At 50.4% G+C, this 27093-nt stretch overlaps 1 protein-coding gene across 1 annotated transcript in view; it reads right to left on the bottom strand.

Annotated features, from left to right (window-relative positions):
• The window catches only part of KDM2A (lysine demethylase 2A), a 52518-nt gene that overhangs the window by 22842 nt on the left and 2583 nt on the right, over positions 1 to 27093 (bottom strand). Inside the window, exons 4-9 of the mRNA XM_074918556.1 lie at positions 8006 to 8144; positions 6711 to 6789; positions 5291 to 5337; positions 4751 to 4929; positions 2148 to 2254; positions 1502 to 1595 (exon numbers count right to left, since the gene is read on the bottom strand). Of these exons, the coding sequence (XP_074774657.1) occupies positions 1502 to 1595; positions 2148 to 2254; positions 4751 to 4929; positions 5291 to 5337; positions 6711 to 6789; positions 8006 to 8144 (645 nt within the window). The remainder of the gene's footprint in view (positions 1 to 1501; positions 1596 to 2147; positions 2255 to 4750; positions 4930 to 5290; positions 5338 to 6710; positions 6790 to 8005; positions 8145 to 27093) is intronic.

The raw sequence follows: 27093 nt of genomic DNA, 5'->3' as shown, positions 1-27093 counted from the left end.
TCATCCAGCCACCACAGGCAGCCTTTTTTACCCTTGGCTCCTTGATGAACTCAACCCTAAATGGCTGATCATTTTTATTAGAAGCAGCAAGGTCTTTTCTAATTGCTCACAAGGGTTTAAGTCAGGAGCTGCATGCATTTCACTGGCCAAGAGGCAGGACCTGCCTTTGGTAAATCCTGCACTACAGAACAGTTTTCTCCACATCAGCTTTTCCTAATACTACTAAGCTGAGCTACTACCAGATTTTGCTGCCCTGACTGCAATGATTTAAATGCACTATGATGAGTCTGTCTGTGTTGCCACTCCCCTGGACAACAGTGCAAAGTTTCCTTGACTACAGTAGAGCTGACAACTGCAGCTAGCAAAAAGTTGAATACAAGCTCCTCTGTGCTGTTAAGTGGTAGTGCTAAAGCAGACACCGAGTCCCCTGACAGTGGGGGCATCCACCCAATGGCAGTCAGAGGGGAGGTTTTCCCAGCAAGGACTTCATATTGACCAAGTGTCATGTTCTGAACATGGCTGAGCTCTCTAGAGTGGCAGAAGTGCTAGCTAAGGTGTCTGACTTAATTGTTCAGGTACTAGCTAGCTCCTTCAGTGATACAGCACCCAAACTATTACAGATCTGGTTTCTGAAGGTTAAGAGAACAAATACAATATCCCCAACTGTAAGGGAAGCTTAAGGTGCAATTCACCCTGCCTAAGGACAAGTGGGAGGACTGGCACCTTCCCACATGCCCTTCCAGACAGATTTCTTCCAAGCCAGAACACTACACAGCTGGGGTGATGGACGCCTGGCACAGGGAAATCCCTGCACAGTTATAACTGGAAGTCACCCATCAGAGAACAAACACTGCACTCGAAGTTTGTAACCAGATAAACTCAAACTCGATGGAGCCTGGGGTTCAGTTTTGAAATCTTGGGCTGGGCTCAACTACAGGAAGTAACTCCAGACAAGCAGCTTATATCTGATACTGTTTCAGAGCTACTTCTCACTAGAAACCATTCAAGGGTTTTGCAGTGAAGATCTGTCACTAACCTTCAGTTCAAATGCTTCTGCTTTTGAAATCACTTGACACTTTAAGGCGACCCCTCACACATCTGTTGGCTATTTAAAACCCCTGGACAGCTGAGCTTTAGGAGAGGCTCCTAGTCATCTTTAATTACCTTTCTTCCATTTGCGGCTGCTCCCAGTGTGCTATCGGTGCCACACCAAGAGGTGATCACCCATGCAGCCAAATGATCTCTCAGAAGCCCAAGGCATGTTCTGCCATTTAGCCTTTTATAGGGTTGTCTCAGCATCATCTCTACAGCACGAGTTTTCAGCCCATGCCTGGTGGACCTCTGAGGGCCTGAACTACTTCCAAGAACCACAGATAAACAAATTTAGGGTGGAAAGACTTCAGTTTGTTGTCTGGGATCTGCACCTTCAAGGATCGACAATAGACTAGAAGCCACTCTCCTAGAGCATTTGAAACTTCCCCAAGAGGGACCGTTCTCCTACCTTTCCCCCTCGGTGGATGTGGTACCACACAGAAGTACCACCAAAGTCCACGTGGAAATCTGTGTAGCAGCCCTTGACACTCATCAGGCAGTATCTGGCGGAAAATAAGATGAAAACAAGGTAAAATGAGTGGTGATCCAGGTTTTAGAGCAAATATGATGTATTCAAAGAGAACGGGCTGCCCAAACCCAGGCCAATGGCTCAGAGCAGTGCCATAAGCCAACGACTGCAGTGCAAAGAACTTTAGCTGCAGGGAGGTGGTGGTTCACAGGAGAGAGCTCGCTTTGCATTTATATCACATCCCCGCAAAAAGATCTAGTCCAGGCAAAAGGAGAGCTTTCATCCTCACAGCCCTGGCAGCTCTAGAAACCCCCAGCAGCTCAACTGACTCCCCATTCTCAAGGTGGTGAGCACCAAGAGTTTCCCCCAGGCTCCTAGAAGCCACCCGACTGCCCTTTCACACAGCATTCAGCAGGGACTTTAAATAACTAGCTGCAGTGTCCTTGGAAGTGTCACCCACTGAAACAAACAGGGAGACTGTTCCTCCCACTTCCCCTCAGTACAAACTACTTCTTCCTTGGGCAGTTTTCTTGCAGGAGATGCTTTGCTGCCTGCTACCACTGGAACAGCTCAGGAAGTCACTTACTTCTGCACCTTTGGATACTGCATTTCCAGGATGGCATTCGTAGACTCTGTCTGACTCTCCTTCAGGTGTCTGGGCCACATGTTATCAACCCAGTCAATCAAATCCACCTACAGCAGAAAGGTGGGAGACATGAGTAGAGATGAAAGGGGCACAATGACCTCTTTTTTTCTACCCCCAGGCTGTTCTAGAGGCTCAAATACCTATTGCCTGCCTGGTAAGCCCCCAGCTCACACACAGCTGGACACTGGGGGGTTGCACCGGGCCCATCAAAGCCACTGCAGTGCTGCACGCAGGCTGCCAGCCTGGCCCAGAGCAACCCCCAACCAATGACAGGACCGAGGAAGAGGAGGAAACCCCAGTGTTAGCTGAATCACCATGACACCCCCATTCTGGCCCTGAGTGGGGTTTGTGCGTGTGTGGCTGGGTTTTGGTAGCAGGAGAAGGGGCTACAGCAGTGGCCTCCTGTGAGAAGCTTTCGAAGCTCCCACAGCTCCAACTTGGACCTGTCTTTGGCCAAGGCCAAGTCAATTAGCAACGGTGTCCACACTTCTGTGATAACATATTTAAGGGGAACCTGAGAGGAGTTGTGAGGAGGAGCTGTGAGGGAGATACCTCTGCAAACACTGAGGTCAGCAGAAGAAAGGAGGAGGAGGAGGAAGGCAGTGCAAGGGGAGGTTCACTGGAGCAGAGACCCCCCTCAGACCATGGGGAGAGGACCCATGGAGGTCACCGGTTGAGCAGATGCCGACCTGCAGCCTGTGAAGGACCCCACACTGGAGAAGGTGGCTGTGCCCACAAAGGGCCAGGACTGAGGGCAGTCTGCACTAGGCCAGTCCATGAAGAGCTGCAGCCCATGGGATGGACTAGTGTCAGAAAAAGTTCATGAAGGACTGTGTCCTGTGAGAGGGACCCCACGCTGGAGCAGGGGAGGAGTGTGAGGAGTCCTCCCTCTGAGGAGGAAGGAGCAGCAGAAACAACAGGTGATGAACTGACTGCAACCCCCATCCCCTGCCCCCTGCACTGCTGGGAGGAGGGAGAGAAATTGGGAGCAAAGCTGAGCCTAGGAAGAAAGTGTTTTTAAGATGTGGTAATACTTCTCACTGCCCTATTCTGATTGTTAAATTAAGTGGTGGTAGTGGTTGAATTAAATTGATGCTCTTTTTCTTCCCTTTTGTCTGTCTTTTGCCCACAATGGGCAAGTCATGAGCTATCCCTCTCCGTCTTTATCTTGATTATTGAGCCTTTTCTTTTATATTCTCCATCTCATTCCTGAAGGGGAAGGAGTGACGGAGCAGCTGCGTGGTGCTCAGTTGCCCTCCGGAGTCGAACCACCCAGCAACCTTCCCGATACTACTGGTGCAACCCCATGCATCAAGTACTTCAGACCAGCTGCTCCGATGCCAGCTGCTGTACAACAGGTCTCTGAATTCACAAAAGCAGCAAGCAAGATCCCAAGCATGGTACTGTGATGCTGATTTTCTACTTAGGGGCTAGGCAGGAACTGCACTGGGCTTCCATAAAAAAACCCAACATGCTGGGCAGCATCTGCTAGGGTGGGATTCAACTGCTAAGCTTCAGGACAGCCAGAGCAGGCAGAGATGTCCAGGCTCCCTCTGCAGTTAACGGAGGGAAGTGAACGGCCCTGCAGAGCTGCCCCTTCCTCTCTGCAGAGTGTCCAGGATGTCCATCTCATCCATCCCACCTTCCACACTTCAGGAAGGGCAACTCATTTTCTGCCAAACAGCCTCCTGGCCCGCCCGCCCCCCCCCCCCCTTCCAAGTCTTGGCCTCCTCCACCCTCAGAGATTTCAGCACTTTGCATCAGAAACTCTCCCTGCCAGGCTGCACAACCCTCTGGAGTCCCAGCTGAACACAGCGTTGCTGTCCTAAAGGCACCACGGTTTCCAAACAGCAAGGAAATCGTGAAGCTCAGCCAGCATCCAGGCCTGAGCTCCTCTCTCAAAACACAGCAAGCATTCCTGAGCTCTGATTTAGGCCCTGATGGAGTTTTAGACCTGGCCATACATTATGGCAAGCCACCCCTGTCCTGCACCCCTCTTTGGGCATGTTGGAGCTGATTGCTGCTGTGGAACGCAGTGCAGGGCTCTGCACCAAGCACCAGAGCAGTGCTGTGCACAGCACAGAGCAAAGGGAGGCCCAGGACTGAATGACAGCCAAGGTCCTGGCAGACAGTGGCCAAGACTCTGTGCCTGCTCTTGATCATCAGCCAGCAGGAGCAGGTTAATTCACTCTAATTATTCTTCAGCCAGTCACTTCCATTGCTCTAATTGCTGACAGCTAGTGAACAAGTCAGTTCTCTGCAGAATGACACGTCAGGGACTTGACTGTGGTCATAACAGCTGAGGGATGCAGAGGCCGAGCAGCCCCAGCCTGACTGTGAGATCAGCTCCAGCAGACGAGGTTGGAGTCAAACACAGGACCAGCTCCGGCAGCTGCCAGAGCATAGCAGTGACATCCCTGGCTGAGCTCATGCATGTTACGAGCAGCCCTCCTCCTCCCACGATCAAGTGCCAGGCTGCACCTTGCCTATAGGGAACCACAAGCCCAAGGGAAAGGCCATTCCTGTGGAAGAGCCACGCTCACCGTAGCAGGTCTCTGCACCAGGTTCTCCAGTTTGGTGTGGCTGAACTCCAGGCTGATGACGTTGTAAAGTTTCTCCCGCTCGGCCTCTGGTGTTTCGTAGTAGCGTGCCCACTGTGCCATGGACATCTCAATGTCCCTCTGCGTGTTCACATCCATGACATCCACGATCCGTCGGCTCCCTGCCAGAACAGACAGATGTCACTGGAACCGTCCCTGTGCACAATGGACCACCCAGAAGAGATGCTCCAGGACACATGAGACCCTTCCTCAAAGAACCCACCACACAAGTGTGACACCTTGGTCTCTCCCATTACTTCATCTTCTTTCATACCCACATTGAAACAGAAGCTGTTTCAGGTGAAACTACACTGAAGCAGGTAAGAGCTGTGATACACCAGCTAAGGATGGTTCAGGTTCAAGCAGCTGCACACTGGGAGAGCCACAAAACCAGACCTCTAGCTTTGAAAAACCCAACAACTCTCCCCATTCCTCCCTGTCTGCCCAGGGTGCAGAGGTGCACTGTGGTCCCCGGACACTTACCGACACAGAGCCTCACATCATTCACGCTGAAATCCGGATCTGGCATCCTGCAGGACAAACAATCTTGCTAAAAAAATCATGAAGTGCTTCTGGTTGCAGACCCTTCCCACCTGTACCTCCAGTATCAGCACCCTGAAGAAATTACTGTGCTTCTTTTTGCCTCTCAGGTGAGGGTGAGGATCATGCAACTAGATCTCGGGGCCATAGGCCTGGGCTGAGTGCTGGGGTGAAACACTGGGCCCAACTTCTGGCTAGGGAAGCAGATTTGGGAACAGGATATACCACCTCTAGAGCATGTTGTAGAGTGGCTTCTGGCAAACAAGCAAGCAGGCCTTGAGCTAAGCAATCCTAGCTCTTGTTTTAAAGATTGCTCATACGAGTTATCCCAATATAAAGGGCATAGCCAGCCCAGTACAAGCAGTCTATTTCACTGACACAGTGTAACTCCTCTAACTGTTTGTACTGGCATACTCATCTGTACAAACACTGCTGTCACAGGCAGAACGGGCAAGGAGCCATTCGAGCAGCTCTTAACACAGAGAAATAACCAAAAGGTCAGAAGAAATCTAGTTTCACCCACACTGTAATCCTCAGTATCACATCTCTGCCCTCCCAAGTCACCCAGCAGTTAAAACTGGGCCTGGCACAATTTCCCTGGTAATACAGTACAGTACATCATGCACTGGATAAGATACGGCCCACCCGTTCAGCCAGCTAAGGAACATAAGAGCCGTGTTGCTGATACTGGCTCTAACAAAGTTTGTTAGGGCTAATTTACTCTTCTAACTTTTGTATTAATCAAAACCAAAAACCACTGACCCAGCAGAAACACTAGGGCAGATTTTGTAGAAGACAGCTGTCGTGTTTTGATGTAGTATTACTTGCTTTAAAACTATATGTACCACTCCACAGCATATATGAACATCATAAAACGGCACAAAGTCTTGCTTCGGTACAGCTTTACACTCAAAGCTGTAAACCTTAATTGACTTACTTGTAGTAAGAGAGACAGATGGCAGTTTAAAAGTAACCATGTTGGGTAAATCAGGTTGGAATTCTGGAAAATGCCAGAAATACTAAATTGCTTGACTCTTTGGCAATAGATGCCTATATTACTAGGAAAGAAACCCAACCAGATGTTGCATCAGAGAAGCACTGGGACTTTTCAGAGATTTTGCTGAATTGTGATCACCTACAGCCAACTTAGTCCTCTCATTTTAAGCCCAAACAAGTAAGAACGGGATAACTGAGGTGGAAGATACTTCGCTCTGCTCACTGCACGTAAAGAACAGCATGGACAGGACATGGTCATACCAACTTGGGAGAGCACAGATCCCACTGCCAGGATCAGATCCCACACAATCTGGAGAGAGGCAATAAATCAGGCCAGAGCACCCATCTGGGTGTCCCAAACACTCACTTTATTCCCAGGCCATCAGAGCTCCTGAAGATAAGAGGGTCTCTCAGGCCGCCCCGCTGGATGTATTCAACTGTGAAGTCTGGTGTGGGGAGACAAGAAAAGGGAAGGTGTTAGGGGAGACTCCTCCAGAGGACTCCAGACACACCGAGGTTAGAAAGGATCTCTGGAGAGATCTCTAGTCCAACCCTGCTCCCAGCCAACCGACTTTAGACTCAGACCAGGTTGTTCAGGGCCCTGTGCATTTGAGGCCCGAGAACCTCCTCCTATCTTTGTGGCAAGGCTAGCCAGCGAAAGCAAGCCCCGTTCCTCACTATTTCTACATCCCTTCAGAGATGCTGGAACTCCTTTGCGGCAGGTCTGTGAGCAGCATGATATGTGCTGCTGACAAGTCTCAGACAGGCCCCCCAGAGAGGGGGGAGTTTGCTCCAACAAGCCGCACCAGACAGGGGAACAACACGGTTTTTGGTCCTCACTTCCTCAAGAAGCTCACAGCCAAGAAAGAGATGTCTTGAAGAAATGCTCCTCCCTCATGGTAAATCCTCATGAGGCTTGCACTAGCTGCGTGATGAAAAGACATCCCACTGAGCCGTATGCGTGGTGAAAGAAAGGGGAGAGATCCCACATAGTTTTTGAATTAAGCATCTAGTAGACATGTGGCTGCAATTACAGGTGCTGACCCAGGCGAACCCTCTTGTTCCTGGCTGCCACGTGTCCCAGCGAGCCTGCAGCGCTGCAGCATGGCTCATCCCCCTCCAGATCGAGCGGCTTCCATGCCATTTCCCACACATGCTCCCTGTTACCAGCTCCCCTGGCCCAAGGGCTTAGCAGATTTGAGCCAGTCCTCCACCAATGTGTCTCACATTACCTTCAAACTGCTTGGGGACTGCTGCAGGACCAGCACGGGAGCAGGCAGAAATGTCCTCTACCTGCTCTGCACCACTTGCATAACCCAAGTAAAGCAGTTTACAGCAGAGGAAAGCACAGAACTGGTGTGAAGAGCAAACAGTCCTCCCAGCTTTACAAAAGGATGGAAAGTAAAAGGCAGCAAAACGCAGGACAATGGGAAAGGATTTCATTAACACCATGATTGCCTTGTAACCGCCCTTCAAGTTGGCAGTCAGGGAGGCTTCGGGTGTAGTCAGATGCACAAGAGCACATCCAACTGTGATGGCTGTTAGCTTTCTAAGAAAGGCTCGGGGAAAGGTCATCTCACACACCATGCCTCGCTGGAGAAGCCGCCAAGCGCAGCAGCTCTCTGGTTACTGACAGTAGCACACGCTGCAGCAAGAACAAACCTTTGCCTTCCATGAAGACCACAAAGGTGGAGTTAAACTTGTTGGTGGACAGCTTTTCCTCGAGATCAAATGTCCTCTTCCCTTCAATTTCATCATCGGAGATGCCATCATCCTCATAACGCCGCCGCATTGTGCCACGCTGAGGAGAGATCAGACCAGAAAGGTAAGTTACAGATTAGGAGGAACAACCAGCTCATTTCTCAGAGCCTCCTCTCTACCCAGCACAGCTCAGCCAGGGCCTCTGGGGGAGCCCTTACCCCGCAGCAGAGAAGCCTACACTCTTCTACTCCCTGAGAGGAGATCCTGCGTTACCCAGTTATATTATCCACTAGGTCTCCTGCTCAAAAAGCTCTGTTGGTATCAGTTTTCAAGAGAGACATGACAGAGAAGATCTATTTTGGCAGCGTCTGTCCAGGATCCAAAAACACACCACTGAAACATCAGATTTGCTCTTCCTACAACCAACAGATTTGTGCAAGTTGGGTTGTATGGGAGACAGATAATTCACTGCTAATGAGCGCTAACACAGAAACACGGGAGGAAGGGACATAGTTCAGTATAACTGGGGCAAAGAGGAAAAAAAAGCCATTTCCCATTTTTACAGGTGCACCAGTATTTTGCTGTGCTGGAGGTAAAGACACTTGTGAATTTAAATCCCTGCCAGAACATGCAGTGATAAAGGAAGGTTTTATGAAGACAATTCTTAAGTTTTCATCTTTGGCTACGCTTGTACACAAAAGTTTATTTATTTCCTTGTTTGTGTGTGTGTGGGAAGTAACCATTTTCTTAGAGGGTCTCATGAGTACATCTGTACTGTGATTCCTGACAGACATCCTCTTCTAGCATTGTCGGATCTGGAAGAAATTACTGTCCCCAGCTGTTAGCCACCCCTCCAGAGATCAGCCACGCTCTGGCAGAGCAGTTCGTGGGAATGCTCCCTAAATCCCCTCAGATAAAAATCAACCTGGTCTGAATTAGCCAAGCTGACTTCTCCCAATTAGGGATGCTCCCATTATAAAGCATTCACACCATTTGTTGTGCCAGGGACAGGATGGGCAGGAGGTGACGCAGCAGCTACTGTCACAACTGCCTGGAAGCAGGGAGGCACAGCAGCATCGCAGCGCTGGTAGCAGGGTCACAGCCCCAGCAACAACACTGGCTCCACCACGGACTGTGATGATAAAATTCACCATCGCCGTGAGGTGACGGGTGTGCACGTCTGCACCACAGCCCCTGCACGACCTCCTGCCACAGCACACCTCTCACTGCCTGGAGTGGAGCGCATTCAATATCTTGTTTCTTCCTTCTTTTCACTCCTGGAAAAAGACAGGAGTGCCTTTTCCCAAGTGAAGGCACACACTCTGGACTCCCCTCCTAGGGTCAGCAAGCTGCAGATCTCCTCTCTGGAGTTCAGATGTCCTTCCCAGAGTTTGGGATTTGGATTTCACCCAAAGCCACACTCTGTTTACTCCTGCCTTCTTCCCCAGGCAGGCAGGGGTAAGGCAGGGCTTGCTCTGACCACATGAAGTCCCAGGAGGTACAAGCCCACCTTCTGGTGGTCATAGTGGGTGAGCGTTTATTTTACCCTTAGCTGCCAGCTTGGCCTCACTCACCTTCCCCTTAACCCCCTCCCTGTCTGCTCCCCCAGCCCTTCACACACTACAATAGCTGAATCAACAGCTTCAACAGCTGTGTGTGTGAATCAACACACACTTGTATAAAACGTACAACCATGCATTAAAAAAAGACAGATAGAGGTGCCACCAGCAGAAGCCAAGCACCATATTCCTGGGGAATACTTTGCACTTCACACTGCAAGGGCCAGACTCAGACTGCCTCTTTCCAGGAGATGCACCAGAGCTTGAAGTTGGAGATGTAGAGGTATTACTTGGAAAAGAGCACCTGGCTGTGTTATATTGGAGGGTGAGCCCACCTTATAAAGCCCTTTCCCTTAAAAATCACTGAATCCGTTAACACTGTGTATTATTCAGTTTTATAATAGGACAGGGGAGAGGGGGCCTGCCCTGGACAGGATTTAGGGATACATGAGAGTGAGCCTCATGCTGTTTTTGCTGGAAAGCCCCAGCATTTTGGGAAAGGCCTGTTTCAAATGCAGTCCCCCCCCACTCCAGGCAGGCTGGCCAGCATCCGAGAGCATGGCCCCAGCACCCAGCACTTCTGAAACCCAGCAGCTAACTGGGGCTGGGCCAGGCTTCCAGCTCCTAGGAGGAAGGGAGTCTCTTCCCCCATTGGCAACCCTCACCCCACGGCAAAGCCTCCTGTCCGGAACAGTCCAAAGGAGCTGCCTGGGAGGGATGAAGTCTGATGGCTCCAGCACAGCCACCACAGCACAACACCTGTGGCGAGAAAGGATGGAGCAGGTATCTGTTGTCAGCCAAGAACCTTGTGTGGGTGTCCTGGGCTCTCGGCATGGGCAGGCAGAATGGTGCTGGCTCCACCTTGGGGGGGGGGGGCGGGGGGGGGCGGGCAGGAAGCTGCACCACCAGTTCCCACACATCTCCGCTCCTCTTAACCCGCAGGAGACCCTGCTGAACTCCCACAGGCAGCACAGCACCCCCAACAGCGGCCAGGCACTCACCTCTGGGTGCCAGAGCACCGAGAGCACCCACTCTTCTCCTCAGCACTGATGGGCCCAGCTCAGCGCTTGCTTCAGGAAGTGCCGCTCGCTGCTGCGAGCCCTGACAAAACACGCTCTGAGCTCTGCCAGGCAGGATGCAGACACACTTTCCTGGCTGGACAGTGTATGAATCCAACAGACTCCAGCTCCATGTACACCCATAGACCCTTCCTCACCTTCGCTGGAGGTGCTTAAACAGCCCCATTTGCTGGACAGCCACAATTCCCATCCCAGAACCATTTCAAATCACTTCTGCCTTGAAGAGCACCAAGCAAGTGTGGGGAAGGCTTAGGTCATGTGGGCAAACATGCCAAGGAAACAAATTTGTAGCTTCCCCTTTACATTTCTGTACTTCCAGAGAAGGAAGGTCATGATGCTTCCTCGTGCTTGCTTAGACCCGTAGCTGTGCAGGCTCTGTCCAGCTGACACACGTCTTGGATCCCGCCCTGTGACGCAGTCAGATGTCAGCTGCCTGTTGCAGTTCCTGCTGGGACACCTCTGACTCCTCATGTAAGGACGCCAGCTACTAGCAACTGTTTTGCAGGTATCTTGCTCCTTACTAAATCATACCAGGGAAGTTCAAGGCACACTTCATCCAGTCAAGCATGCTCATAACCTTCCAGCATGATTAGCTTTTCACTCACCTGCGTTCCCAGGGAAGTCTAGGAAACAGGCTTAGGACTACTGGCCCTGGCAGGCAGTTTTCTGTTGATTAGAGGATGTGCATAGTGAAGCGGAGGATGCTGGGCACTGTAGTCTGTGGGTCTCGCCTGCTTTGGGATCAGGTGGGTGGTGGCACACCGCAGGACCAGGCTCTGGTCTACATTTTGACCTGATCCCTTACTCCAGATACTCGCTATTAGTTGGCAGGTTTGGGGAAAAGCAGCTCTCCTGCCTTCACTGGGTATAAAACCTCCCAAGATCAAAAAGGTTTGGCATGCTAAATGCTGGTAAGAAGGGGCTATATTCAAACTAGTCTCTTAATAACTTTATATTTGGCTCTCGGGATGGAAGTATAAATGCTATTTCAGGGCTACACAACAAGGGTTACTGAATTGGGGTGAAACTCTGGCATGTCCCGCTTGACCACGAAGTTCTCACCTCAGGAGACCCGGGCTGGAACACAGCTCCAGCCAGAAGTGTGATGAGCTGCTGCAGCCCTGCTTCAAGTAGACACCTCTCACAGTAAAGAGCAGCACAGAGCAGCCAACAGTCCTTGTCCAAGGACACGAGCAGCCTGAAAAACTAGGTAGCAGCAAGATACAGCACAAATGCACCGTGCAGGTAGATAACCAACATACCAGGAAACTCCCTCCTCTGCTGTTGCCTCGCAGGGACCCTGGTGTCTGGCTGACGTGCTCAGATTTCCTTTATCCCAGTGGAATGTCAGATGGCATTAGCTGGCTTGCTCCTAGGCACTGTCCTTCAGCTACTGCCAGGACAGACTGGGCAATCCGCGAAAGTTTTACATGGTTTAAATGTACCTATAGCATGGCTGAACAAGCATCCTTGGGAGCCTCCCCTGGGCCAAGACTGCTGCAGCCTCACAGCTGGGTACGAACCCAGTGTTAGCTCAGTCTGACAGCTCCCCGTAAGATTTCCTTCTGGAGTGGACACAGTTACTGCCCTGCTAGACTGCATACCACATCAGGCATTGTCTGTCCTTCTGGAAGTGGCACCAAGCCAGCCCAGGCTCTGGATTGTGTAGGACAGCTAATTTAACAGAAATGTGACCACATGGCCAGGCCTGATCCAGATCCCACTGGTGCCATAGACAGATGCTGCACTCATGCTGGGGGTACAATCCCACCAGTGCTGAGCGACCTGGGGTAAACTGCTAGGAGATGCTACGCAGAGGAGTTCCCGCTCCCTTCCCCATGCACCCACTCCCTCCCCGTGCCCCATCGCTGCTGCTTGCCCACACGATGCCAGCTCTAGTGCTTGGTCACCTCAATTTGGCACTTGGGCCACAAAATCACTTTGTGTTGGTTAATCGTGAGCACAAATTATGGCTCTGAAGACAGAGCCCACTCCTACCCTACGTGAACGTGCAGCAAATGTGGTCACTCACTAATAAACCTGGAGGCTTTATGACCAAAGAAACACAACGTTTCAGAGGATGCTGCTCTACCAGCCCAACCAACTGTGGACTCACACTACATGGAACAGCAGCAATGCAAACTTCACTTTACTCCAGCTAGATCCACCCATGGATCTGCACTGTGGGATGAGGGAACTGTCCCACTCTTCTCCCTGATCTCCTTCACAGCACAGCCTCCAAGGCAAACAGAAGGCAGCCACACCACAAAGGTGCAAACACCAGGAAACAGGCAGAAACACCTTAAACTCGAATCCCTTTGCAACAGGGAAACAGGGATGCAGAACACAGAAGGAAGGGAACTGCCTCCTCCAGCTGAGCAAATTCCAAAGTCTAATGCTCTTGTCATCAGCAAAGCATCAGCCACAAAACTCCCTCCACACTCCCAGCCAGATCAGCTTTGCTTGTTCCTGTGGGCAGGGAAGAGTCTGGCCTCCTAATTTGCACAGTATGTAGGAGAATAGGATCCCAGTCATGGCTGAGGACTCAAAAGCGCTGTCACAATACAAATAGCTCCCATCAGTTATACAACGCCTCTCGTGTACTCGGCCAGGGCCACAGCGCTTTCATGTCATTGTTGTCTTGGGACGGGTGGGGAAAAACAATATTTCAGTGCGTGCAGAGCAGACAGGAGGAAGGAAAGGCTTCTGCACTTCCAAGCGTGTGTTTCAGGAGAGGCAGCATCTGCTGGGACTTTGGGCAAATCTCTGCAGCAGAGTTTTCACCTCCTGGAGTCTGCAGCTTCCTCACAGCAGAGTTACACAAACCACAGCTCCCCAGCTCCCCAAATCGAGTCTCCGTCGAGGACAGATGTGGTCAGTGCACAAGCCCAGGGCTTGTGTAGGGACACTCCAAGACCCCGCTCTTCTCTGATGCGCTTTGGTCCTCACCTGCCACGCAGGGAATTGCTACCCTGTTCAATAATTGGCTACAGGTGACACCTGCAAAGGGCAAGAGACATGCAAAGCCACAACACACTAATATTTTTTCACCAGCATACACTTTGTGAGAGCTGCACAAATCCTTCCTACAGCACAATTTCATCTCTCTCTAGGAAAAGCTGGTTACCTTTGTCCCACAGTCCATGCCAGGGCTGGGTCTTGGCCAAGTACCCCTTCCCAGCAGATTGCTACAGCCTTCCTAACTCTTCTTTCTGTTTCTTGGTGCAAACCCATCCAGGCAGGCCTTGCCAGAGCACACCAGCAAGTCACAGCCTGGGGCTCTTAGGCTAAGACTGCTTCTGCCCAGGAGTGGCTCCACTACTGGGACTTCTTCCAGCGTCAACTCTCAGTTCAGCCAGGGGTGCATGACTTCCAAAAAGGAGAGCAGGAAACACCTCCAAAACTGCCATCCATGAGAATGTCGCAGGTGGAACTCAGCCCCAGCAAAGCAAGGGATAAGAGTCAGGCACATTACACATATATCTGTCGGATAACCTCAGCGGTCAGCATTAGGCAGCAATATATAAATATTGCCTTTTTTCAGCTTTGTGATCTGTGTTAGGATTCAGGCATTTCTCATTCTGATGAGCTTTACTGAGGAAGAACTGACAAGCAGTCCAAAGCCTTTCTCTGTGTCAGGCAGGGTCAAGATAAAAGCAGTTTATTCATCCTCCAACACCAGCCAGCTAGCAATTCTCATCTAAGATAGCTGTCCTTCACCATTTCTTTCTGGCCCTCTTGGGTACCATTCAATTAGTGTAGGAAATAGGAAGCATGAATATTAATCCTGCAGACAGCTTCAGTGCTAGCCCTTCTATTCTGATCCTTTCACCTGCAGTCTCCTTCTCCCAAGGATGCCGGATGAAGTGCCTCATGCAGCTCCAAAGTGGTACTCTTCAAAACCCTTCCTCGGACACCTCTCTCCAGCAGCAAGCGCTGCCTCGACGGAGCACAGCTACCTCTAATGGCAAAGGAACTGATAGTCAGCTGAAAGGAACCAGAAGACTACTCTCCTGTGGGGTGGGTTTGTTGTTTTTTTTTTTTTTGAGAGAAGAACAAGTACAAGGTCACATTTGAAAAAAAGAACAAGCCGTCCTTTCTCTGAGTGCGCCTCACATATTTACAGAGTGAAACCAACAAACACTACAGTATTTTAGTCACTTCCTGTTCTGTCTGCTGCCATTCCCTCCCTGATCGCCCAACATCTCCATCTCCCAGTCCCCAGGAAGCCTCCTCCTGCTGTGCCACAGCTTTCTTCCACTTCAGGAGACCAGAGCACCCCTTGCTTTTCCCTCCCCTGTGTCTCCTCTCCTTTGTCTGTTGTGTTTCCAGAGCAGCTTGCCTGGTTTGAAGTCTCCCACAACCCTCCCTTATTGCTTTAGAGGAAAGATGTTGACATGAAGAATGCAGTGAAGTTTCACTCCTGTTTCTGAACTCCCTCCTTCCAAGCTGCCCTTGCTGCAGGTATTTTAACTTCTACCTGGCTCCCAGCGTACATACAGAACAGCGTGACTTACCTGTGGATCTTTCCTCTTCCTCACTGGGTGCCTCCTAGCCACCCATCCTTCTGTAGGTTTACTTTGCTGAAATGCATCCAAACTGGTAATAAACCAACAAGCTTAACTCTCCCCAATTTATGAGCTTAGCTTCTCACATACTTTTACAGCAAACAGCTATAGCTCTTGTCTAGGTAAGTCCAGACCTTCAACATCCAAACCTGTTGATGGGTGTTTTAATCTTGAGCAAGTACCTGCAGCAAGACACCGTGCTGAGATCCGCCAGCAGTTAACAGCCACCCCGCAAAGGTCAGTGAGATCCATTATATCAGTGGGAAAAGGTCCCATTTCCCTGGGAAGGCACACGGCAAAGGCAACCCCTGGCAGGAGGACGGACAAGCACGGAAGCAGGAAAGCTGCTGCTGGACAGACCCATGGCAGAGCAGGTGCCAATACCAGAGCTGACTATGCAGCGAAGACGCTCCCTTGTAATTATTTTCAGATACAGCGTGAAGATCCAATGCGCAAAGATTATGACATCCAGTCAGCAGTCTGCCAGGTTACTGCTTATCTTAAGCACAAGAGCTTTTTCTTTCTATATTCCTCTCCTCCAAACCTGCACCTCCCACTTCAGCTCCTGGGGTAGGCTCCAAGCTCTGGTCCATACAAGCACATTGTGTTTCTCTCTGCCTGCAGTGCTCTGTGCCTCCCCACCTTCAATCAATTCACTTTCTCCTCCACTCTTCTTCCTTCCAAGCACAAGAAGCAATAACTAAAACCACAGCACCTTCCATCACCCTGGGGGTACAAAGGGTCCTACAGCAGTGGGCCCATGTAATTCTGTTAATATTTTGGCTCTGCAGAGCCATTTGCTTTGCTAAAGAACCGCCAGTGCCCCAGAGATGATCGGTAAAGTGGTCCTGGGCTCCCTGCTCCCCCAGCTAGAAGGAGGCACCACAGAAGGATCTGAAAAGGTCATAATCCCCCAAGCAAGAGCCCCAGGGCAACCTGTCAGTGGCCATATCTGTCTCAGTGCAAGCCTGGAGGCCGGCTGACACCAGGACAAGCTAGCAGGTGGCTAATTTTAGCATCTCTGCATGCCCTATCCACCAGTGATGGCTATCTGGACAAGACAGCTGTACTAAACTCACTCCTTTGCTACCTGGTTTCACAAGAGGAACCCAAGAACTAACCCAGCAGGTTTAACGCCCCATATCCTCTCATGTCTCTCTCAAAACCTGGAGAGCAGAACTGGTGTATCCCAGGTTGCACATGCTTGGACAAAGACAGACTCAAAGCACCAGGCTGAGGAGTGAACAGGATCTACGCAGAACTGGAGCCCTTCCAGGCTTCACAGCTCCAGGAGGGATTCCTATCACGAGCAGGGCTGGCAGCGTTTCAGAGCGAGCAGGGAGAACGCTTTGGTTTGCACTTTTGGTTACAAAACTGGATGTACACAAGGAGTAATTGGGGAATTGGAGCAAGGCTGAAAGAGGCAGGTGGGGAAACAGCACCAATGGGCCAAGGAGAACTCCAGCAGCTGCTGCTAAACCACACACTGACCAGCCACAGCGGCAGAACTACGAGACAGAGGAACATGCTAGATCAGATCACAGATGGGCAAGTCTGGCAACAGTCCCAATAAGGAAACGTTGCTCCTAGGAAAGGATAATGCTTCTCATCCCAGTCACCTGCAGCGCATTTCACAGCCACTGTCCCAACTAGTTTTTATGGCACTACCAACCCTCAGACTGCCCATACCCACCACCAGCTGTAGCACCCTGGTATCTAGACAAACTCTGCCTGGATTCTGTGAGCTTGAGGAAGCTCATGAAGGACCATGAATTCTTCCAAGTCCCTTTAATTACCTCCTACTGCTTCCAACCCAGAAGAAATCCAAGGAAAAAGCCTGCTGTGTAGAGTCCTTTTCCTGCCAAGGTGTCCCCGGCACATGTGCCATGCAGTTAGCCTCTGACATTACGACCTCCTTTTCACTTTGTACAGGAGGGTAACAGAGCATCCCCAAAATGGAACAAACTAGACCAAAACTTCTCCAAGAAAACAGGCTTGAAAGTTTACCATTAACTTCCAGGTTTATGAACCCACACAGACCACGGGGCAGAGACTCATCAGAGCCAGCCCAAGGGACAGAGGTGCAGCTGATCTAACATTAGTAGGTCAGCACGACACAACTTCACTCCTTGCTGGGGCAGGCAGAGCACCTCTCTGTCCACAGCATGGTGGGAGTTCAGAGGACTTAGCTCAGATTTTTCAGTGGGGAAGAGCACACCCTCCAAATTTCCCAGAGTCCCAGCTCAGCTCTGTAGAAACCTGTTGCTAGTTCTGTCCTGCCACACAAACTGAACAAAGCTGGACCACAGGAGTACTTGGACAGCAAAAGCACAGGAAGCTTTGGGGTTTGTTTCCTGCTAAGCTCACTGTCCCTTAAAGAGAATAGCAATGAGCTGCCTGAATTGCAGGCTATAGGGCCTAGGATGCTTACAAAGAAGGAAAACAACCCTAACCATTGAGAAGAACATGGACAGTGTGTGAAACCATCTACTAGGAAGGATTATTTCCTCTGTACTCTGCACTGTTACACCATCATTGCATGCACTCCCTCCCCCTTTGCTCCACAAGAAGCCCAGTACTTGCCCTTTCCTTACTCCAAATGAGGCAAAGGGGCTCAGTGACACATGGAAATATTTATGCACAGCAAAATAGAGACATTGAGGCAGTCTAACCCTAAAGGAGCACCCACTTCCAGTCCTCTCCTTTCCACTTCCAGCAGCTCGATCCCAAGATTACAGCTCCTGAGAGCCAGGGTACGTGGGAGAGTAAGGGGGAAGCAGAGCACTCTTGGACTGAACAACACAGGCCAGCCTTTTTTTTAATTTTAAAAAATACAGGCTTTTCTGCTCTTCAGCCTTCTGATTGTTCCTCCAGCTTTTGCTTCACCGTCTCTCTAAGTTCTGCAGCACTGCCTCTCCTCTCACCCTGCAGATTTTCACTGCTGCCTCATGAAAAGTTAGGCAAAGTAAGAAGCAACATCAAAAAGGACTATCCCCTCTGCACACCTCACTTGCAATCCCACCCAGGGAGGCTCATTCTCACTGCTTCTCTAGATAACGGTCCTATCAAGCAACATCCCAATCCTTCCCCCAGTGTCTTTTATCAAGCAACCTCTTCTCTAAAACTCTGTCAGGACCAGCTAAGATGTGACAGCACAATTCTGCAGTCGGTTCCCGGACCAGCACTAACAAAAACCACAGACGACAATCACACCTCAGAGCCTCTTCCTTGACATAAAAGGGTGTGAGGTCTGTGTCTGTGGGGCAGCTTTATTAAAACTCTTGTTAGTGAACAGTGTGATAGCTAAAAAGATGCAGGGAAAGACAAAAGGCAGCCAGTGTTTTATGTACTGTAGGAAGGAAAGTTTACTGCTCCACTCACCACCTCACCATCATGACCTGTCCTAGCTGACAGCAGTAAAAGTTGCCAGTCCTGCCATCCCGCTCCAGCTCGCTCACTCGCACAAGAACATCACAAGCAGTGCTGAGAACCACAGCTCAGCTCTTTTGGCAGCAAGAATGCCACCCAGATTTGCACCCTTCCAGGCACCTGACCTGGGTGGAAGCGCTACAGACAGCACACCTCCCCATCAGACTACTGCACAAGCATAAACCCACCTCTCTCTTCTTACCAGCCTGCAACCCTGGGCAGATCCCAGCCCAAAACCTCTTCCAGTTCAACTTCCTGGAACTTCTACAGGAATTCAGAGTCCCTGGACAGCCAACTCATGCTGTTTACTACCCGTACTGTTTCTACAGCAACAGAGATGCACAAGCATGGCTGCACAGAAACAGAAGAGAGAAACCCTGTCAAAGGGATCCATCTCCTCTCCCCCATCATGAATTCACAGGCTACACTTTGTCACCAGGTTTATCTGAACCACCTTAAGTGCCAGCAAGCAACACCTGCAGACAGCTACACATCTCTTTACCTGGTTCCTAGGAGCTGGGGGGGGGGGGGGGGGGGGGGGGGAGAAAAAAAAAAAAAAAAAAGAGGGAAAAAAAGGTAAATAGGGAGGATCAGCAAACAGGAAAACTCCGAGTTGATCACATCCCTTCTGGTCAGGCTGTATGAGCTGAGCTCTTCTAGCATCAGTGACTTAGAGCAGCTCACACTCATTCTTGTTACACTGTCCCGGAGCCTGTGATTTCCCCATCTGATGAGCAAGGAGAAGTGAAAATTAGCCAGTGTGGTCCAACCGTTAGCTACCTCTAGCTGGGTGGGGGACATAAGTCACAGAACATTTCCTAACTGCACAAGATACAACACAGAGGTGGCAGAACATTTGCTCCTAGAGCTGCTACTTGGCAGAACTGACAGGACCTGAGAGGGAGAGAGTTAGAGGAGGAGCAGTAGGAACATGCTCTCACTACTCTACTCCTTAGCCCTCAAAAATCAGAAGTCATTAGCATCCTCACCAAGGGAGATCTGCAGGTCCCTGAAGGTGAGAGTTCAGACCACTGTGGAAAGGGAAGGCCACCAAATTTCCCTACAGCCCCCACAGGGCTGACACTCTGCCCTAAGCCCTCCAGAGAAGGAATTGAGCCTGGATCAGCACAAGTACTTGTAGAGCAAAGAGTTCAGTCTGCAGCTCAACTAGCTTGAGATCATCCAAGAGGAAAGACAGCTGCGACTCTGGTTTCAAATTTTATTGACAGGCTTTTTGCTGATGTGTTTCTACAAGTGCAGTCACAGAGAGCTTCTCTGCTTCAGCTGAAACTGAAGCTTTTCCAAGCAGGGGCACATGCCTCCACTGCTCCCTCCCAGTGGGGAGGGCTCTGCCCAGGTTTGTTCTGTCTGACCCCCACCCCAAGACCATCAAATCTAACTAAGATGTCAGGTTCTCCAAACTGACTGGAGACAACCCTTCCAGTTCCGAGATACATGCTCCCCATCCTTCTTGCCTCCTAGAGCTTTTGACAGCTTATTATCTTTGATATCTAATTATACGCCCTGTCATCATACTGTGGGGTTTGCTCTTCCACTTTGCGCTTTTGCTTTTCTCAAGGCAACTAAGCAAGAAGCTTCTCTGCTCTCACCTCCCTCTCTACCAGGACCAAGAACAGGTAGGACAAAGCAGATCTGCTCAGCTATATCTCTTGTTCTCTGAGCACCCTGGTACGTGCTTCGGCACAGCAGCCACCCCCAAGCAGGATCATGCTGTGGATGCACCATCCACTGCCACAGCTGCATGACAACGTGCCGCGATTCAACATGGTACATCGTGTTCCTCCTCACCTTCTACCTCTTCCAGCCAAATAAAAGCAGGTCAGGCATCGTGTAACAAAGTCTGTGAACTACTAAGTCAACACTGGCAGCAAACTGAGACTTCCAGAGGTCAGGCTACTACCTCAGAGCTCACCCATCATTTTCTCCTCTGGATTCAGCAACACTCTTCTGTCACCAAACATCTCACGCCACCAAACATCTCACCCTGAAGACAACTGCTTTCCCTCATACATTTTCAGAGGACAGTGTTTGTGCACCACCTTGTTTTTCCACCTTCTGAGCACACCACCACTTCCCCCACATGCCAACCAGTGACCTGTAGACCCATCTGTGTGGCTCCTGACATAATGAGCCAAGAATAAAAAGGTACTGAGGGCATAGGGCCTGCTCTCCAACTTGTTAACGTCACCTCCAGCTGGGATAACCCTGTGAAAATCTACTCCTGCTTATTAACAGGAGACATAGATGCAACTTGCAGATATTCTTTGGTAACTCATAAGTAACTTCAGGAGCTCCTGCACTGGGCTTCCAGGACTTCAAGACACAGCCAGGCTTCGGACAGTAAGAAACTAGCAGAGATATTCACCTCCTGCGTGACTCTCTGCTGACACGGAACATAATCCAGTTGGTTTCAGGGACGTATTCTCCCAGGGACCAGCCACACTCTTGCATCTTTCAGCATCTAAATACTCACAGGGATTTCTAAAGCTTTCCCAGGATAGCTTTCAGTTGCTGCTAGCTTCCACCAAAGAGCTGCCCAGATCAAATCTGAACAGTCCCTAAATTATTTAGAGCTCAATTATTACACCTGGGTCATTTGGAATGACTCATTTGTAGTGTCTTCACTTTGAGGCAGAGGCATGTGGGAGATATTAATTACCCTACTTGCACAGGTCCTGTCTAGACTAGGAAATTGAGGTGTGTCCAGCAGACCAGTGACATCTGGCCAGACAGGGTTTCATGGAGGGCACACAGCAGACAAACTGAGCCCTTTCAGGCAACTGAAGGGAGCACTGCTTGAGCGGGTAAGGGACTGCCAGCGTCAAATTTCAAACGCGGGGGGGAGTGACGTACAACCACCCAGATTCTCAGCGAGCGCTTGTGGCTCGTCCCACGCTTCAGTACCCGCAGGAACTACGCTGGTAGGCTCAGCCCAGCACACACATACGAGTCTCAAGTCAATGGAAGGGCAGTATTCTGCAGGCCTCTGCCAAGCACACCAAGATCTGAGGATGACAAACACCAGCGACTGCAAGGGATCACTAACTGGTAGAGAGCAGCATTACAAGGAGAACAAACAAGAAGTCAGGCTGAACTGGAGGGGAAGACATTGCTCCTTGCATCCCACTTTTGGGACAGTGTGAGCCAGTCAAGATAGAGCAAGGGCAGCTGCTTGACCAACACAGGCAGGGCAAGAGCTGCCTCCTCCTCCTTGCTATCCTACCAGCCATAAACAGTGTCCTGCTGACGTCCCTCTCACAGCTCTGAGGCCATCTATCCCCTTGGCAGTGTTTGTTAGACTAAGGGCTGGAACTCTGTCACGAGTGTCACATGAACACTAACGTGCAAGGGTCTTCCTGGCCCCACAGGTTGTGTCCTGCATTTGACATCACCCCATCTTGCAGAAAATACCCGGTACCACTGATATGAACAAGTTGAAAACCACAAGATTAGAGCTGCTGCGACTCTGGGCACCCGTCAGAGCCAGCCTTGCTGTCCCACGGCCACAGGCAGAGCACACCCTGAGCACGCTGATGCCACTCCACAGTACACAGAGCTGCAAGAGAAACCTTTTCTTCCATGCTCCTAGAGCTCCATCCCTCAGCTGATGACTCCACATACTGCAAAGCTCATGTGAACTCTTGCCCAGGGGATAGCGTGGACACCAACATGTAAGGACAGGTTTGCTAACTGCTGTTTACAGGAGAGGCCTCAGTTTTTGGCTGGGAAGGACAGGCAGAGGCCTCCTCTCAAATTTCACACAAGGATCTAACCAGAGGGCAGGGCAGGGCAGTGCTAAGGCAGGACAGGGACTGCCCCAAGCGATGGGGGAGAGAGCATTTCACACTCCAGCTCACCCCTCATCTCCCATATGCTCCAGCACCCAGACCAGTTATCAGCGGGTTGGTCTCCTCCTCCACAGGCCCATTTCCTTTCACAGGAGTCACAACAATCTCCAACAATGAAAACAAGGGTGCCACTATATGCCCAGCTAGGGATGGTCAGTCGGAGCCCAAGCATTGCAATACCCTCGGCAGGAGCTGTGCCAGAGCCCCAGAGAGCACCCACTGCCCTGAGGGAGGGGGCGGCTCCACTGCAGGCTCTCTCTGGCAGAAGAGCCAGTTTAAGAGTCTCCTACCCCACCCTGTCTCCCAGTCTCAGGCTGCCACCTCTCCTGTTTCATCGGGTTTGCTGGTGGGGCAGCCAGCACAGCCAACAGCTTGGATTAGATACCCACCCCCCACACTTTTATCTAAGGCATGAATCCACAACTCCCTGCAGCAGCATTCAGCTCAGGGGCATCAGCGCCTGAGGCACTAACAGAGGGAGGGAGAAAACCTCTTAAACCAGCTCTGCCACACCGGCAATCTTAACTTGGAACCACACCCTGCGATACAGACTGCTGACTTGACAGCTGCAGAAAGACCCCGACCGACTGGATTTGGGGCAGGATTTGTCATTACGGTAATGGCATTCACCCCCTATGCTCCCCCAAGCCATTCTGAAGCGATCCAACGTTGCTATCCCTCATTCCTCACCCTGAGTATTGTCACTGAAAGCACAGGGCATCACTTTGGTGATGTGCTAATCCAACTTGTAATTCAGAGTCTTGATAGTCTCAGTTTACAGGAAAGGCCTGGCAAAAATCAGCCCTGGAGCAGACAGAAGGCAAGATTTCCTCACACTTCCAGCACCCAGGAATACTCAGCAACTGCCCTGCAGGAGGACAGGCAGACACCAGCCCCACGTCCTGCTGAGGAGCCTGATGGCAACTCCACAGATTCACACAGATCCGGACGGGTAAAGTGGCTTTGTGTGCAGTGGAGAGTGGAGAAAGAGAGAAACCCCTCCTCAGCAGAGGCCCACACACCCAGCACGCCTCACCTTGAGTGGGCCAAGCACAGCTTTAGAAAGTGTTGGGTCAAACAGCCCCTCCAGCAGCAGTTTCCAGAGATGTACTAACGTGGTCGTCAAACAGCTTCCAAGCACCACCAGGAGATTCCTTCCCTGCTGATGATCTGACACAGACAAAACCTTACCAAAAAATTAAGTTACATACATGCAACAGTTTCTTTTTCAGACTCTCAGATCACCTCATGGAGATCCTGGTGAGTGCCGAGGCAGTGCAAGGCAGGCGACGTACTCGGTAAGGAAACTGCTGGACAGTCAAAACCAGGCAGAGTACCTGAGCATCGCAGCACCAGACTAACTGAACTTTTTCTCCAGAGCTTAGTCCGTAGCCAGAGCTGCTCACGTTGCCGCCGCTGCCTTTAAGAAGCCCAGGCTCCAGCTCCAGGTGCCAGCGTGCCTCCTCACAGGGAGCTGAACAGCCTGGTGTGACATGGGCTGGGTGCGACCACCCAGTGACTGTCAGCGGAAGACTTCCAAGTCTCAGAGAGGGACCACGGCATTGTTAGTGCCAGGGCTGGACTGTCACTCGGGGCACAGGATACAATAGAGCATTTCAGCTCCTCCATTAAGGGACTGCAAAACACGCAGCTAACAGCTTATAAAGCCAGCACCTCAAACCAGTCCCCAAAGTACAGCCTCATTACAGAGCTGAGGAGCAACCACATATATGCAGACTTTATAGAAAACTACTCTGCAGTGCCTGACAAGTCCCATCCTCCAGGGCTCACGCTGCAGGGCTGAATCTCGGTGAGGAACAGGGATATCCCTTAACTGACTGCTCTGTGCACTCTCCCTGCTCACACAGCGTCGTCCACGGGCTGCCTTCCTCTCCTGGGACAGCCTCCCAGAACTTGCCAGGACACAGCTTCTTCCACAGTCTAATTGTTTCAGATGGGTGCAAGACACCCTCCAAACAATACTCTGTGACCAGACCAGCTCCCCAGGCCTTCAAAATCTTAGGATGTAGAACCCAAGCTAGGAAGCAAGCACAGTTAGAGCAACACAACCCACCTAACGTAAGCATTGCTGTACTACACAGGGATGTGGGAACTGACAGAATTCTTGTAGGAATGCAACTACATCTGAAACAGAGGTGAATTTCTCCTCAAAACCCAGATCTTTCACCAATACTGACAATCCATTCAGAAAACATACATAGATCAGATTTTTGTTGAACCAGAGGAAGGCAACAGTATTGCTCATTAAATAAAAGAACACAAAACACTAAAGACTTGCTCTGCATCCTGCTGGAAGCCAGTCAGCCAGCAATGCTGGTGGTGCAATTACCCTGCCACACCAGATAGGAAGCTGGTTTTGCCATCTCAGGCCACTGGTACCATCAAACCACGCTACTTGCCCATGCCATTAATTCATCCCCTTCACCACTACTAACTATTCTGGCCAAGGTTGTTTGGCTGGTAGGACGACTTTGGATTTTATTAAAAAAAAAAAAAAATTTTGCTATCACATCCACATTGATCCCCAGTCGCACAGAAACACATCTTACAGCAGCAGAAACATACTGTACTACCAATTACCTGTTGCCCTACCTAGAACTTTTGATGTAGGCATATTAAAACCAACTCTCAAGGCCAAGGCATACGTAGGAGTAGGATATTCAAATAGGTCAGATTCAGCACTTTTGTCTTCCTCGGTAATTCACCCATGGTACCTTGTTCTGCAAAGGCCAGAAATACTAGCTAAGACAACAGCTCCCCACGTTTAAAAGCATGCATCTTAAAAAACCAAATATTCGTATTTTAAAGTTCCTTCAACAAGGAAGCGTCACTGACACAGCAAGAGAACACAATGAGCTGGAAGTTCCCAGGAAAAACAAAGCAGGAGGCATGAACTGAGCCTCACCTACCACACAGGGGTCATGTCTCCTCTTCTCAGCTACAGGCCAGCAGAGACAACATGCACATCAGGCCACAGAAGCCCAGGTGAGCCTCATCCTCTGCTTGCTGCCCATGTGCCTTCCCAAGCCCCTTAAGCATGGAGCTCATCAGCGTGCAGCCATTTATCCAGCTTAGCACATTCTGCTGGAGTCCAGGCTACCTACACGAGGACAGCAACTCTTCCTGACGATTTTTCTCTGTGAGATTATAAGCATTTTTAAACTGGTAAATTCCTAGCTGCTAGTCATCTTCATCTGCCGGGTCTTTATCCAGCCATTTTGGGTTACTTCAACTGGTCAAAGCGTAGCTCAGATTGCAGTTCAACCAAAATCTGATGCTGGCGTAGTCTCCAAGAGAAGCTATCCTGCCACCCTGACTGATGGCTATAGAAACGGTCACTCCCCAGTCAAACTAGCACCTTGAGCTGCGCAGTTGTAGGAAGAAATGTGTCAGGACGAGCGAGGAGGTGGGACTGCTGTTTTTGGCACCATTGCCAAATTAAAGCATCCACCAAAGCACTTGGGAAAGACAAGCCATCCTGAAGGGCCCACAGATGTATTATAGTTTTGTTTGTTTGCTTGAGTTTTTTTGTTTTGTTTGGGTTTTTTTTGATAAGCACCCTCTCAAAAAAGAGAAAAGATTAAAAACCACTTCAAATCAGAGTTGCTCCAGGTTCCTGAAGCAGGTTAAGGCAGCTGTCTATAAAAGTATAGATGCCTGTCACCAAATCAGCCAGTATGACAATCCTCTCTGCAAAAAGTAAACATGGAATTCATTCAGGGTCACCAAGCAGCACCAGAAAAGGAGCACACCTTCACTAAACCAGGGGTGTGGACAAAACAGGGCCTATGCAGTATCCTCTTCTCCGCAGGGGCCAGTGCTGAAATAAACGTTTACACCCTCACCAGAGGATTTCTGTCCCCAGGCCCCTACAAGGCATGTGCTGGCGACAACTCCCCGGCACTCATTCCATGGCCAGGCACCCAGCAGCAACAAAAGGGTAACAAGAACTGCTCACTCTTGAGGACAAAGCTTAACTCTGAGTACCACACTGCCTCACATCAAATGATTTCAGAGTATTAAAGGATAAGGATTTACCTTACAGACAGCACCTTAAAGGAGAGGGTACACACGTTGCTGTGCCTCAGAGAGAAACCCTGTTACAGTTTCAGCTATCACAGAGCTGACACTCACCTTTACCAAAGGGTGTACAACCGCTCCAAAACAACATGAAACGGACCTGCAGGAGACAAAGCAGCTTCCCGCCTTCCCCAGGATCTCCAGGAGTATCATCTCAGATTCTCAGAGCAGCTGCTCCCAAACTGCTCGCTGTTACGGCCCAACTCCCAGACCATTGGTTCCATGCAGTCCCCTGAACAGCAGCGCAAACATCAGACAAGCTGGAGCGCCTGACAGGGCCTACCTAGGACCTGACTTTTGGAACAGCTCCCTCCGAAAGAAAACACCAGAAGACACATGCACATGTGCACAGGCATAAGTAAATTTGAGCTTGAAGCTGAAGCTGGTTTTCTCAGATTTCGCAGCATACTCAAATCAAGTCCAGGCCAACATAATGGTAACACA

The sequence above is a fragment of the Athene noctua genome, chromosome 14, assembly GCF_965140245.1.
Source record: "Athene noctua chromosome 14, bAthNoc1.hap1.1, whole genome shotgun sequence".
NCBI lineage: Eukaryota > Metazoa > Chordata > Aves > Strigiformes > Strigidae > Athene > Athene noctua.
Note: the sequence above shows the minus strand (reverse complement) of the source record. Positions and strands in the feature narration are given on the sequence as shown.